Here is a 15,513-nt window from a genome sequence, read left to right as displayed (position 1 = left end):
GAACTTAGTAATTTATTTTTGGATTTAGAATAACCTTAAGAAAAACAAAAGATTGGTTAAAATTGGTTACCGTGACTGAGTCCCTTTGTTTGTATATGAATACGGCTAGTTGGATAACTAACATAATCTAACTATAAATTTTTATTTAATGATTATGATACTTTATATTATCAGCAGAATATACGAGATTGCCATGAAGATGAAAAGAAAATAAGTTACTAAAAATTCAATAGAAATATATTTTAGTAGACAAATTAAATTGAATTGTCTTATGCTATGTTAAATTTATTAATTTGTTTCGAAACATAGTGGTATGGTAGAAAATCAGTCAATTATTTATGTATGAATCTATATATAATTACTTAAAAATTATTATATTTAATTTAATTAAATCCTTAGATCCTGGGAAAGTTACTAAAAATTTAGTAGAAATATATTTTAGTAGAAAAATTATATTGAATAGTCTAATGCTGTATTAAATTTATTAATTTGCTTTTGAAACATAGTGGAATGGTAGAAAATGAGTCAATTATTTGTTTATCAATTTATATATAATTACTTAAAAAATTTAATATTTAATTAAATTAAATTCTTGTAAGAAAAGTATATAGAGATGATTATGATTTAAGTATTAAAAAAATAAATAAATAAAAATATTTGTCGTATATCTAAGGTATTTTATTATAGTCAGTGTATGCACAGTATTTTATGATCAGAACTGATTTATGCAATGGGATATTCGAGTTGGGAACCCGAGTTCCTCTAAAAAAATGACAAATACCTAATCGTTTGTTTTTTGGTTCATCTTGAATATTACATTTACTTCATCTGAAGCCTTCCTTGTGCTTACTTTTGACAAGTTATTGTTAATGTTTGAACAAAGACCTGGTCGAAAAACAGGTATCAGATCCAAAATACCCTGCCTTAGTGAATCCGGTGTTCGGGTGGGCCCAAGGTCGAAGGGGTACAGCTTCAGTATATAAGGGGCCGAGTAGGGGCTCCAAATCAGAACAGTCCTTGCAACAGCATTGGAGGTCTCAGAACATACAATGAACAAGTTCTTGGTAAGTTGAAAATAATTAATATTATTAAATCGTCGGGATGGTATAAATTTCAAGACGGTAAACTATCAAAATTACTTCGGAAAATTACATAAAGATCCTTACATTTGAGTCAAGAAGTTCACTACTGAACCATTAATTAAATCGGTTCCATTTCACAGACAAAATATTTTTTTCTTGCATTGATTTCACATAATTAATAGCTAAACGGAGTATCATTTAGACCCACTGTTTATCATTTTTATATTAGACTGAAAGTTCATTAAAAAATAGAAAGTATTAGTTCTATTCTATATTTTATGATTTACCAGTGGACTTATGACTTAAAATTGATTAATTCGGAACTACGACTCAAAGTGATACGTACTTAAAATATATTAATATGTCAAAATGAACAGTTACTAGCTCAAATTGCAACATTTTTATTCAAAAGTATCAATATACTTTCTAATAGAAGATCACAGGGAAAATGAATTCGATTTTTTTATTTCAAAAATGGTTTACAACGGTTTTTTATACTTTTTATTTTGAATGGTAAAGACAATGCAGGAGATATATGGGCTTGATTGCTCCAAAATCGGCTTTGAAGAATAAACTTAAATGTGAAAACATGTTATTCGGAGCAGTATTGGGGGGGGGGGGGAAACTTTATTTCTTATTTTATAATTAGTAGCAAGAAACCTGATCGTAAAATTGGCAAATACCTAAAGATACCTCGCTTTTCCCCTGCTTAGGTAAACCTTTGAAACTCTACCTCATTTTATCGCATTAATTTTTTTATTTTGAAAACTGCACCTCATTCTACATTAGACGAAGAATATGGTTTAATATTTTCGACTGGAATCTTGTAAAGAAAATGGAAATATTCCAAGGTAAACTTTATTCTCCGTAACATTTAGGAAAATGTGTGAAACGTTTTTCTCCTTTAGTCTTAAGCGGTCATAACCTTTAAAGTTCTGAAAATTTATTTAAATTAGATTTTCTAAGACCTTTTTATGTTTAAGATATTTTACGATAGTAAAAATATTCGAACTAAATCTTGTCTGCAAGAGAAATATATTTTATGTTATCCTTACAATTATTTTCCTTGTATAGGTTTTGATTGCTTGCGTTGGCTTCGTAGCCGCCGAACCCCTGTATGGCATCTCTGCCAGCGGGTACAGGTACCAGGATGAGCTAGGACAGCACGCTTTTGGACACGTTGGAGGACCCAACTCCAGGGAGGAAGTCAAGACCGCTGATGGAGTCACCAGGGGAAGTAAGTTGGGAATTAGATCCAGAGCCTTAACATTAAATGAAATATCTGAAAGAAAAACTTATAGATACTAGAGAAACTTTTAAATACAGTAGATATGCATTTAACAATTCATGAATTCAGTAGACCTTCTGCGATGACTATTTTTTTCGTGGAACCAATCAATAACCTATTATAAAGTAATAAAATGTCCGAACTAGAACAGAGAATCAAAGGATGGTTGTATAATTAGAATTTAGAAGGAGCAAACCGAGTTGGTTAATCTTTCTCCTCTCTCTTCCCTCTGCTACTAGTGGTCGCGTTGCTAATGGAAATAAATTTTAGGTATTTATTTTCTCTGCACCCGGCCAGTACAAAGTCTCTCCCCTTTAGCTCCCATTAATTTGTAGCCTCAATTGGGCCATCTAGAGATTAAGCCATATTCGGGCTTTTATCTCAGGCCCACTGTTTTGAATTTTGTTTCGTTTCGAAGTACTGAAGTAAAAATAAAATATATATTAATTTATTAATTATTAATTGTAATTAATAACTTCTTCTGGCTAAATATTAAGTGCAAATGCAACGGAGTTACTAGTGCTTTATTCCTAACAACTAACAAAATTCTTCACTTCCTAGGCTACAGCTACGTCGATGGACACGGTCTGGTCCAGAGCGCCATCTACCGTGCCGATGGTGCTGGTTTCAGGGTCGCCGCTACCAACCTCCCCGTTGGCCCAGCCGTCCCCGCTGCTGACGCTGTCGTTGCCGCTCCAGCTGTTGTTGCTGCTCCAGCTCTTGCCGCCGCTCCAGCCGTCATCGCCGCTAGGACCATCCTTCCAGGAATCGTCCCACACGCCGCTGTCGTCCACTCCCTGAAGAAGAGGGACGTCATCGCTGTCGCCAAGCCACTCACCAGCTACCCAGGAAGCACTGCTCCACTCGGTAAGTTCCCTTTCTTGAAGTATTTTTATTATGTTGGTAGCCTGATCCGTAGATAATCAGTTCATTATATTTATTTTCTTTACAGTCCACAGTGTACCAGTCGTACCAACCCCACTCATCGCCCACACCCCATACGTTGCCGCCCACGCTCCAATCGTCGCACACACCCCATACCTCGCCGCTCCTTTCGCTCACGTCCTCAAGAAGCGCAGTGTTCTTGTCCCAGGTAAATGCTACTAAAAGAATAATAATTACATTTTATGATTGACTAAATCTATAATACTAATATTTCTAATTGTTTATCCAGTCCCATTGGACACCCCTGAGGTAGCTCACGCTAAGGCCGCCAGCCTTGTCCAGCAGAACACCGAAGCCATCAGGAACACCTATGGTGGAATCCCACTCGCTCTTCCCGCTGACACCCCCGAGGTTGCCGCTGGAAAGATCGCCCACTCCATTGCTCACGCCCGTGCCTCAGTCCACCCAGGTATGTGACCTACCAAAATAACTTACAAAATGAAACATATCTTACATGAATAAAACTCACAAACCTATATTGTTATAGCTTTGGTTCATCCTTATGGAATCCATGGAATCCATGGAGTCCACTACCTGAAGAAGCGTAGCGTATACCTTGCTCACCCATTCGGTAAGTTTCACCATCTCATAATGTAAATATCCTTTTCCACTACACTACCTAACCATTGAGCCTATTACACTACGCATTCTAACCATTGGCCCTCTTGCAGCCTACAGCGCCATCCACCCAGGATCCCTCAGCGTACCCCTCGATGAACCCATCGTCGCCCACGCTAAGGCCGCCAACCTGATCCAGCAGAACACCGAAGCCATCAGGAACAACGTCGGAGCCATCCCCTTGGCCTACCCCGCTGACACCCCTGAGGTATCCGCTGCTAAGGTCGCTCACTCCGTCGCCCACGCCCGCCAGGCTGTCGCCGTCACCCACCCACTCGTCTACCATCTGTAAATTAATTATTGTACAGTTTGTTACCATGATTATTTTTTAAAATAAAACCCTGAACTTTGTTTTTCAGAAACCTTTTTCTTTATTCATTCATATTCAATTTAAATTTAATGTTTCCTACTATGCACTAATCTGCAATGGATGTATCTCACACAATCAAACTCTTGATATACAATCAAAAGAATTGCCATTTTTTTTGATTGTATGTCAAGAGTTTGATAATATGTTTATAAAAGTGGTATATAATATAACTTGGAATATAAGAAAAATAATGGATATACATAAAAATGGGAAACAAATATTTTAAAAACCGAGTTTTAGGGACTACTAATATAATTTCTTTGTTTAAATGTATTTGTTTCATAAGGAATAATAATACAATCAAAGGAAGTATTAGAGCTCTAAGTGTTCATCCATACTATATATTACAGGCCAAAATAATCAAACAAAAATATAATAAATAAAATACAATGCTAATAATAATTAACAAATACTACAACAGTAAAAAAATTAAACAATATAATAATACCAATTAAATAAAATAAACACGAGGTAAAAACAATAAAAATCTAACAATTCATTAATAAAAATATAATAAAAAATTCGATCTTTAATATTAGAAAATTAAATTAACAATATTAGAATAGAAGTAAAAAAGGAGTCTAATAGGGGATTCAATAGAAACCTAAAGGCTGCCATAATATAACATATTGACTCATAAAAATAAAATGAATACACAATAATTGCAGAAACTGAAAAATAACCGATTTGGATATATAAAAAGCTCAACAGATTATTTGTTTAGCTAGCTTAATATAGTCATGCAGGTGGATAGGCATGTAATGCATTAAATTTTGTGAAATCCAACCATGGCGAAAGGATAAATACGATTAAAGTGCATAAAGTAATGCAGTATACAATATTGATCACTATACTATCAGATATAATAATGTATAGATCACTTAATCTATACTTCAGCAACTCTTTCATAATTTTTGAAACAAAAATCGAAGTTCGTGGATCAAATAATGACCAAATTAGCAATCAACGCATGTTTATAGCATGCAATAACAACTTTTAAAGGCTATAATCATTATATTTAAAATATAAAAAATTTTCAAACTTCTATTAAAGACTGTTATAACATCATGCTAACCTTGTTTAATATATTTATAATTAAACTACGGTACCTTCTCGGTATAGTTCGTCTTTTTTCATCTAATCTCTGTTGGTAGTATTCTATTCGCCATAATGTCTTATTATACCAAATTAATTTTGTTTTTACTAGTTTAATTCAGTTTAAATCCTGATAACAAGTGGTTCATTTTTTTTTTCTAATTCCATTATAACATTTAATAACGCAACAGGTGAAGCATTACAGGCGTTATTAAGAGAAGTTTAATGTAAAAGAAAATTACTTTTAGAAAAAAATATTCCGTTTAGCAATTTTTTAGAAACTAATAACAAAAGTCGGAAGCCCCTCCAGGAAAAAACTTAGTCTCCATAAACTATAAATTATTTCTATAATTTATAATTATCGGTCCTAAGTCCATTAAGGCGTTTACAAAATGCGATGGTTTAGTGGTACCTTAAAGCTCAAAACCTTAAGTCCACATAGGATTTTCGAGGGGTATTTACTTTTTATTACCGTGACGGCCGAAAACCCAGCTTCGCACAAATAAGATCTTGCAAATGGAATTAATATTCGTAGAGCTTTACCACTGAGCAGTGGATATTCCTCTTTAACTAAATAAAAAATCAGAAAGTTCCAGCTACTAAATTTTAACTTTAAAATAATATCGCAAGACAAGTCAATAAGAGATTTTTCTTCTAAAGAAGTAAATTCTGATAGAGCCTTTGTCCTAAATGGATCTTGGGACCATGTAAATTTTACCATTATCTGCTTCAATGCGTTTTTCTAACTTTCTTATAAGCTCTGATAGGTGTTCAACAAAAATGGATTTTATATTGCAAGACAAATTAATTTCATGGGAAGTTACAAACTGGTCCAACAAGGGAAAACAATCACTGATACACTCTTCATTAATTTTCATCTTCCATAGCTGTCATAAAAAAAAAAAAAAAATATGAATGGAATATGGTCCGGGTGGGGTCATAAAAACTCAAATAGCAAATGATTATACAATTTTTATTGAGCCAACGTTTCGCCCCACGTTGCAGGACTTCGTCAGGGCTGTTTTGACGGGAGTCAAAGTCAGAGTGACACGTCAAAGTCAAAGTCTTACCCTGACTTTGACTCCCGTCAAAACAGCCCTGACGAAGCCCTGCAACGTGGGGCTTAATAAAAAATTTTATGCTCTGTCGAGTTGCAGGAGCATAAGGAGACGGAATACCAATTAAGTGATTACGAACACAATTTTTGAAGTACAACTTAAAATGCTGGGATTAAGACTTGAACTTTGTTTATTTTTCCTATTTACACCATACTGAAAAACCTACAATACAATCTGAAATACAGAATACATATAAATTAAAGTTACACAATTTAAGCGACGATTAGTAATATTAAATTAACAGTTGTATAATTTATAAAATTGGGTTAGCCCCCTAGGATATATCTGTTTATTTAACAAAAACAGCAATCTTAGAAAAGTTAGCTGAGATAATATAGTTGTACATTATTATTATGAACATAACTTTTTATATCTAAATAGGTACTATACTAATTTATTTATATCATATATTATATAATATAATTAATTTATTACAATGTAAAAATAATTGTGTTAATTGTAACAGTCCTAAATTAGGACTGTAATATAAGATAATGTGCATTTATTACATTGTTTAATTGTCACATATAAAGTGATTGTATAGAGATAGTAGCAATAAGGTAATTACGATACTACAGCAAAAAATATAATAGAATAAATTAATGAATATCAATATATTTAATTATTAGCTAACAAATTTCATTTTAAGGAACATTCAAGACTTACGCATTGTAATTTTATTAAGAAAATTATAATAATCGTTTTTCTGTAAAAAGAAATCTTTTATTTCGGTTAGTTAATTTGTAAATGTGTTTATAAATAGTTAAAAATAATAATGATGGAATTAAAATAATTATGTATTTGGACATGTAAAAAAATTACTTCCCCAGGTGAGGCTCGAACTCACAACCCCGGCATAGCTCACCACTACTGTCCTATAAGTACCGTGCGCTAACCAATTGCGCCACTGGGGAATCTATTTGGGGGAAATCTAGTGGGGAGCAGCAGTGGTCAGTTAAATATTTTTATATTATGCTTCACTAATTAGTAAATAATTGCTTTTGTTATTCTTAGATAGTTTTCTAGTGATGATAATGCTCATTAGGTTAAATATAATTTACATCAGATAATATGTTACGTAAATCAGATAAGATACTGCTTTTTTTACTCGTTCTATGCAACATTACCAGATTTCTCATACAACAGTTTAAAATTTACTAAAAAAAAAAGTCTGTCGACTAGATCGGTCAATATAGATTTTATTATCTACTGGGCATTCAAAATATTTCGAATTATTTAAATCTGAAATTCAGACCAAAATTAAAAAAAAAAAACCTAGATTCACTGAAACCTTTTATATATTTAGGGCAGTTAAATATATTCACATTAAAAAAATTGTAAATATTTCAGGCAAAAACTTAGGATTTAACGAAGGCATAAAGAATATAATGGAATGCAGACTTATACGATAAATTATAAAGTAATTCATAAAGAAAAAAATACTTATGATTTTTTTTCAGAGGAAGTATTGCGTGAACGGAGCATGATAAAATTAACACTAATTCATTTTTAAACAGATCTGCAACTTATGACCGAATTGGAAGAAGTTTTGAAAAAAAAAATGTGTTAAAGAAAATAAATTCCCATATGTATGTTCAAAAATATTGGGTGAAATTCTTTCAAATTCACAAAGGGAAAATTTGGGTTCTCTAATCCCCTATAATTTTATTTAGTGTTTTTTTACCTATCATATTAATTTAACTAACGACAAACATAGGATGATATGTGATGTCTAAAACATAAACTGGGAGAAGGAATTTTCGAGTGATTTGTTCTTTCCATAAGTTTTTTGTATTTTCATGAATTCCATTTTTTTTCTATTTGTATTTATAAAAAACACACCGACGTTTCGAAGCACTCCTTTACTCTCAGAAATCTCTTGTACAAACTGAGTTTACTATATTATTGAAACTGGTTGCTCCCTGCGTCCATAGCCATACATTCCATCTTATTTCGTCTAATTGATGATAACAAAAGAATAGAAAAAAAAAGATTTCTTATGAAAGAAGGAACTACTGAGAAACTCGAAAAATATTTGTTGCAGTTTTGATGAGGGAATTTATTTATTTAGTGGTTCCCTTTTATTTTTTAAAAATTTAATTCACGAAATGATTTGAGTGACACTGTTTTCACAAAGCTTTGATTTTTTTTTCTTTCCGATTCATCTAGAACAGAAAAACATTAAATTAATAGGTTGCATTACATATGGTTACATAATTCAGATTGGATATTATCTTTTTCTATCATTGTTACTTGAAGGTATACGGTGAAATACTTATCTGGTGTTTTGATGTATCCATTCCATGGGAATACGGCTAGAAAATATTTGGAGGAGAAGGGCCTCCTGATTGTATGATAAACCAACTCTGCTACTTTGGCTCATCGCTTGTAAGCTACAGTGCTTTAGCTTTAGCTATTTGTTACATTCAGTGCTTTCGAGCGAAAATGTTTATATGAAGGTGAAGAAATTAATACATAAGGTCTTGATTGAAAGTGTAATGCTGTGTAGCTCGGGAACGTGGTCGCCCGAAAAATCACAGAGCTAAGGACTCCTGGTTGTGAAGATGGATTTTTAAAGAAGTTCGGCTAGTATTTCAAGGTCACAGCGAATCAGGAATGAGGCTATCGGAGAAGTATGGAATTAAGAAAAAATGTACTAGAGGTAATGGAAGAATGAAGGCTGAAATGGTAATGATTATCAATAAATTTAATTATGAATCAACAAACTTCATTAAGGAACATTTAAGACATCTGAGCAATGTAATCTTAGTAAGAAAATTTAAATGAATATTTTTCTGTAAAGAAACATCTCTTGTTTCAGCCAATTAATTTGTAAATGTGGTTATAAATCGTAAAACAATATCGATGACGAAATTAAAATAATTATGTATCAGGAAATGTAAAAAAAATACTTCCCCAGGTGAGGCTCGAACTCACAACCCCGGCATAGCTCACCACTACTGTCCTATAAGTACCGTGCGCTAACCAATTGCGCCACTGGGGAATCTATTTTGGGGGAAACTATTGGGGAGCAGCAGTGGTCAGTTAAATATTTGTATACTATGCTTAAATAATTAATTAATTTTTCTAGTGATGATTATACTCATCAGGCTAAATATTATATTCATCAGTTAATTTGTTACGTAATCAGAATTAAGATACAGCAGTTTTAATTATATGGTGGGTCGAGGACTGACAGAAGAGCAAAGAGGAATGAAGGAGACGACAGAGGAAGGAAAATGATATTGTGAGGAAAACTATTTAATGCAAAATAAACATGGTCCGACCAGATGACAACATCTATCTGTCGCTGCCAAAAAAATATATAAAAATGATTAATGAAATTTATTAGTTATTTTTTGTTTATTAGGGCGCTGTGAGACTTTATAATCTAGAACCGTACAGTACGAATCTCTTGCGAAAAAACTAATACTTCAGTTCACTAAATATAACTAAATACAAAATATTGGAATAATAATAAAATAAATGATAAAACTTATGAAGTGAATAACAATGAAATGAATTTAAAATAAGAATTGTTAAATTAGCTAATGAATTTGTAATAAATATGGAATGAACTTGATTAAAAATAAGAATACAATATAAAATATAAAAAGAATAAAATGTATATTAAATATAATATTATACAAAATATTAAAATGAAAATAAAATAATTGAAAAAACTTGAGTGAATAACAGCTAATGAATTCGTGATAAATATGGAACGAACGTAGAATAGAAAAAGAATAAAATGGATTATAAATATAATATTATACAAAATAATATAATATATACAATATGCAACATGATATCTAATATAGCGATAAAACTAGTGCGTAAATAGATACGAATTTAGTTAAAATTAAATTATTATTATTTAAAAATTGCATTAATGATTGAATTAATAGTTTATTATATCTATTTAGTATATAGCGGTAAATAACAATATATAATAAAAATATATTGTAATGATATATAAGAATAATCATTAAATAAAATATCTGATGTGCCTATACCCTTTACTAACCGGTATCGACAAAACTGTAATCAAATCATGTATTATTATTAATATTGGTCCATTAAGATTCTATGTTGGCAATTAACTAACATTCAAATGAGTATTTGGAATGTGCGGTACTGTACAGATTTCAATTTATAACAAGAATAAATAATAAAATTCTAAAAGAACATGCCTAAATTCCAGTTTTATAAAAAAAACTTATAGGCGAAAGTTCAATAGGCTGTATCCTTGCTAATTTTCCGAATTCAATGATTTTTTTTTCTGTTTTGCCAGGTAATTTAATAATCTTTCAAATAACATTATTCAAAATATATAGGAGAGATCTAGGGCTGTATACACTGTATCAAATGACACAAACTCGACCTCATTAAACAAATTTGGTCCAGAGATATAAAATAAAACTTTTCAAAAATGTTTTTGGTTATTTGAAGAAAATATTTCGCTCTTATAATGCCACTAAGTATAACATTAATATTAAAATGACAAAAAAATTATGAAGTGAATAGTAATGAATTGAATTTAAAATTAATAATTATGTGCTAATGAATTTATAATAAATATGGAATGGACTTGATTGAAAATAAGAATACAACATATAATAGAAAAGAATAAAATGTACAATAAATATGATATTATATAAAATAATATATTATTCACAATATATGTGATTCCTAATATAAAGAATATAAAAAAAGAAATCATTTTTAGTTTTGACTGCCGTCAAAATAGCCCTGAAGAAGCCCTGCAACGTGGGGCGAGACGTTGGCTCATTAAAATAGTATATTTCTACTATTTGAGTTTTTCTTGACCGCACCCGGACCATATTCCTTTCATAAAAAAAGAAAAGATCATTAAAACTAATGATCAGCTACAGGATACAATAAAACAAAATGATATAAGAATATGATAAAAATAAGGATCTAAGTATATCAAAATAAATAATATATATAATTAAACACACACATATATATAGATAATTTCAATCGTAATATAAGGAATTGAAGGCATTAAGTGGAGTTAAGAAAAACTCATTTGCTGAATTGATAATGATAAAAGTAAATAAGTATCTATTGAAATATTTCTTTTTAGTTTTCTTTATGATTGATGTTTTTATTAGTTCTTCAAGTAAATGATTGAAATACGGTACGATATATTATGAAGCACGTTTCCCAAATCTGTTGTTATAAGGTGGTTCAATAAATTTAGTTTTATTCCAAATTTTTTTAAATATCTGTTTTCTTTTCTAAATAAATAACTATTCAAAAAAAAAGTTTTGATAAATGACTTTAGTTCAAGCACTATTTTGATCCTAAATCTTAATAATGATTATGTATCATATTAACAAGAGTTTAAGTGTAAGCCATCGCTGGGCCAGTTGATTTTTACTTTAGTATATGCTAATAATAGATTATATTATGTCTGTCAGTAACATTTAATTCTTAGTACAGTCTAGGTCTGTTTACATATTTTGCTACTTCAGAGGTCTTCATCTTCTTCGACGACAAAAAATATCATGTAGCGTAGCCTATCAAACAATTTGAACTGTCGGTTTTTTGTATGAATTTTAAAATTTATTGAAATGTTTAATGTTCACTAGAAATACATTATTTAACGCATATTTGGATTTTACAAATGAGTTCCATCTACAATATATCATTATTTTATTTTATAAAAATTCGAATTATGTAGTTATTTGAATTTATATAGATTGATTGAGATAGCATTCGTCTCGCTTTGCATATAAATTTTATTTATATTTATTTTCACCTATACGATGATTGAACTGTGACCTGCTGGTGATTGAAGTCAGTTCGGATTGTTTGAGTAAGGCTTTGATGGATTCAATTCCATGAATTCACTTTTTTTTTTAGAGTCAGCGATCGCTCACCCGGTTAAAGGAAATTCTCTTTCAATAGATCTTTTGATCCATGTGAACTAGAGTAGTGGCCAATAGGGAGGACTCTGCTTTATTTAACTTGAAGGGGTAAAATGTCTGCGTGTCTCCATGCAAAAAAATCAAAGCAAGATTGACACAGAGATTTTTTAATAAAGAAAATCTTCATTTAGAAGTCTTCACTGTCACTTTATAACAAAATTTAATATATATATGAAGAATTTCTTCATACAGAATCAGGTTCTATTTTTTATTGTTATTTTATTTTAGATAAAATAAATTATGCGTGTATGCATCTATCCAGTGGGTGATTAGCATACTAAATAGATATTTGTTTTTAATTAAGTTACTTTTTGCACAGTTCAAGATTGTTTATTTTTTTACTGATTTTTTTCATTATCAGACTTGAAATTTAAAAATCAGTAAGGTTAATTTTCAAATTTTTTTTAATTAATATTTTTTGAGACTGTTCTGAGATAAAGAAGTTCTTCCCTTTCCAGTTTTTGGAAGATTTTTTATACCATGTGATTATCTAGCACATAGTATTTTTCATTTAATAATTGAAACAGTCATATTTGAATATAAATAATTAAATATTTCCTATATTCAGAACATAACATGTTTAGACCATATTTTGATACATACCACATTACAGATATTAATGTAATCTACATTAAACATAAATAAACAATATTATAATAAAGTCCCTCACTTAGTATATTACTTATTAATTCATTTTGTTATTTCTTATTAAATTAATATTAACGTAAGTAAATATTTACGCTCAAACCTAATTTTTTTTCATTACTTAACAGATTTGGTAATTACGAAATATTTTAACTTTTTTTTCGTTCCCTTCATTAAAATAAATTAGTGCGTCATACATATATAATGCATGGAACGTATTATATATAATTTTAGTGATTCTTCTCCCTTTGATTCCCTTGTAGCATTATAAGGTGTTGATATCAGTCCAGTTAAGGCTGTACAGTCTAGCTATAGCCGATGGCTACGCCATGGAATTAATAGAACGTGAAGGGACCGTTCTGCGACTAATATATTTTTACCTGTAGAGCATGAAATAAAAATTGATAACATCGAGTTAAAAATATCAGGATATAACTCATTTAAGTTTTTTCTTTTTTAAATATTAACAGTTTCCGAAAAAATCATTTCAATACAGTTATTTATATAATGATAGGAACTCGGATAAATAAGTGCTCTAAACAATATAATTCCGAAAGATTGTGTTTATGATAATTAATTTAAAGCTAGTGGTAGTGGGTAGCTCATTGGTAAGGCAATGGACTACTAACTCCAAGGACCTGGGTTCGAATTTGGCTGTGGCAGATATTTATTATCTGCAAGTAACAGTACTTGCTTACAAAGTACTGTAGCACTGACCCTTCATGGGTTGTAACAGTACAGATTTAATTTAATTAACTAATTTAAAACTGGAAATCATTTGTGAAAACTTTGAAAAAAAAAAAAAAAACTGAATGAAATAAATTATCACTTATTAACAAAATTCTAGTATACAACATGCTGCTCGGACCAATTTGGGCTTACGTCACTGAGATGTGAGGCCCCTGCAAAAAAAAAACCTTCAGACCATTCAGATATCACAACCTCTTTTACATCGCAACTAAATCATTACACATAATAAAAAATAATACAAAGATTTTCACGACTCATTCCCTCGACACCCCAAATGCATCTGCAACATTAGATGAATATATTACGCTGGGAGTGTCTTCATTGGAAGGTTCACTCACGAATTCATCAATCCTGTGCGGAGGTTGTCTACTATATCACAGATTTATACTAAATGAAGAAAGGCATATATAAAATTACAAAATAAAGAATAATAGTAATAAAGAAAATTAAACTAAATAAACATTCAGTATTCACATCTATTTATTTTATTATCAATGTGCTTCGTCTATTATATCTAAATATATTTTATTTAATTATTTTAAATTATTTTATATTTAGAAGAAATAAATGAATTAGAAATATAACTTATTATTAAATTTACAACAGCAATGATACCTGATCAAATAATGTTTTATTAATTTAATTTTTATCCTGAAACTATTTACGCATAAATAGATCAGTTCCTATTTTTTGACGTTTAAATCGATAGGTTGAGGAACATAAACGAGTATTGTAAATATATTCCTTAACATAAATTTGTATTAAAAACAAATGATTAATATAAATGCCTAGGAATGTTGAGTATAGTTTACAGCATAACAACTAAGTATTGCGGTGCAGTGTACTCTATTGGTTCACGGCGATAGAAGTTCCAAATTAAAATTATGATTAAAATTATAGAAATGAAATTTTATTACTAACAGTTTTAATTTCTAATTTAATTAGATTAAATTTGAAATTTTATTAATAGATTTTCCCACCTATAGATTATCTTCACATTACTCTTCTAGGAGCCTGGATTCTTGGTATTACATGATATCTTTGAGACGATAAAAAACTCTATTTTGTAGGATGATAACTTTTGTCTTTCCTTTTGAGAAATAAATTAATTTTCTAAAGTACATTTATATTGCTTTTCGTATAATGGGAGCCTCTTTCAGGTATTGAAAATAACTATTAATTTTATTCTATTCATTATTTCAAAAGAGTTTCAAGCATAAATCAATTTTTAATTTTCGTTATAAAATAATCTCATGGAAATTTTTATCTCTCAAATAGGAAAAAAACATCATATATATACACATGTATATTTTACTATTTTCTAAAAATAAATTTTTATAATATAATTAACTACTTACTATCTTAATTTAAACTTGAATAAAATACGAAAATTAAATAATATATTGGAGTATACAAATTTTTATGAAATAAAGGGGACTCGGGTGACAGCAGCTTCACTGCCCCAAGAGGTACTCACTACCATCACGTCAGTACCTGATAGTTTTGTACAGTTTACACACTGGCAATAGCTGCATTAGTTATTAATTCTCATCGTTTGGTCGGACTATAATGTTGTAGTAGCTTCACTACCGCAACGTGTATTAACAGTTAAAGCAATCATTTTTGACTAGTAATCTTATGAAAT

General features: G+C 30.2%; 1 protein-coding gene and 2 non-coding genes across 3 annotated transcripts; 1 reads left to right on the top strand and 2 right to left on the bottom strand.

Annotated features, from left to right (window-relative positions):
• Positions 1-963: 963 nt before the first annotated feature.
• On the top strand, positions 964-4,295 carry LOC106688633 (uncharacterized). The gene is made up of 7 exons (XM_014433195.1): positions 964-1,064; positions 2,157-2,319; positions 2,932-3,237; positions 3,323-3,463; positions 3,545-3,724; positions 3,803-3,886; positions 3,987-4,295. The coding sequence occupies exons 1-7, from the start codon at positions 1,050-1,052 to the stop codon at positions 4,223-4,225; spliced, it is 1,128 nt and encodes a 375-aa protein (XP_014288681.1). The 5' UTR covers positions 964-1,049; the 3' UTR covers positions 4,226-4,295.
• Positions 4,296-7,338: 3,043 nt separating this feature from the next.
• TRNAI-UAU (transfer RNA isoleucine (anticodon UAU)) lies at positions 7,339-7,430 on the bottom strand. Its single transcript is given in 2 exon segments — positions 7,339-7,374; positions 7,393-7,430. It is a non-coding gene; the product is annotated as a tRNA-Ile (tRNA).
• Positions 7,431-9,428: 1,998 nt separating this feature from the next.
• Positions 9,429-9,520, bottom strand: TRNAI-UAU (transfer RNA isoleucine (anticodon UAU)). Its single transcript is given in 2 exon segments — positions 9,429-9,464; positions 9,483-9,520. It is a non-coding gene; the product is annotated as a tRNA-Ile (tRNA).
• Between the last annotated feature and the right edge of the window lie 5,993 nt (positions 9,521-15,513).

The sequence above is a fragment of the Halyomorpha halys genome, unplaced genomic scaffold, assembly GCF_000696795.3.
Source record: "Halyomorpha halys isolate HHAL.00 unplaced genomic scaffold, Hhal_1.1 Scaffold1167.1, whole genome shotgun sequence".
NCBI lineage: Eukaryota > Metazoa > Arthropoda > Insecta > Hemiptera > Pentatomidae > Halyomorpha > Halyomorpha halys.
Note: the sequence above shows the minus strand (reverse complement) of the source record. Positions and strands in the feature narration are given on the sequence as shown.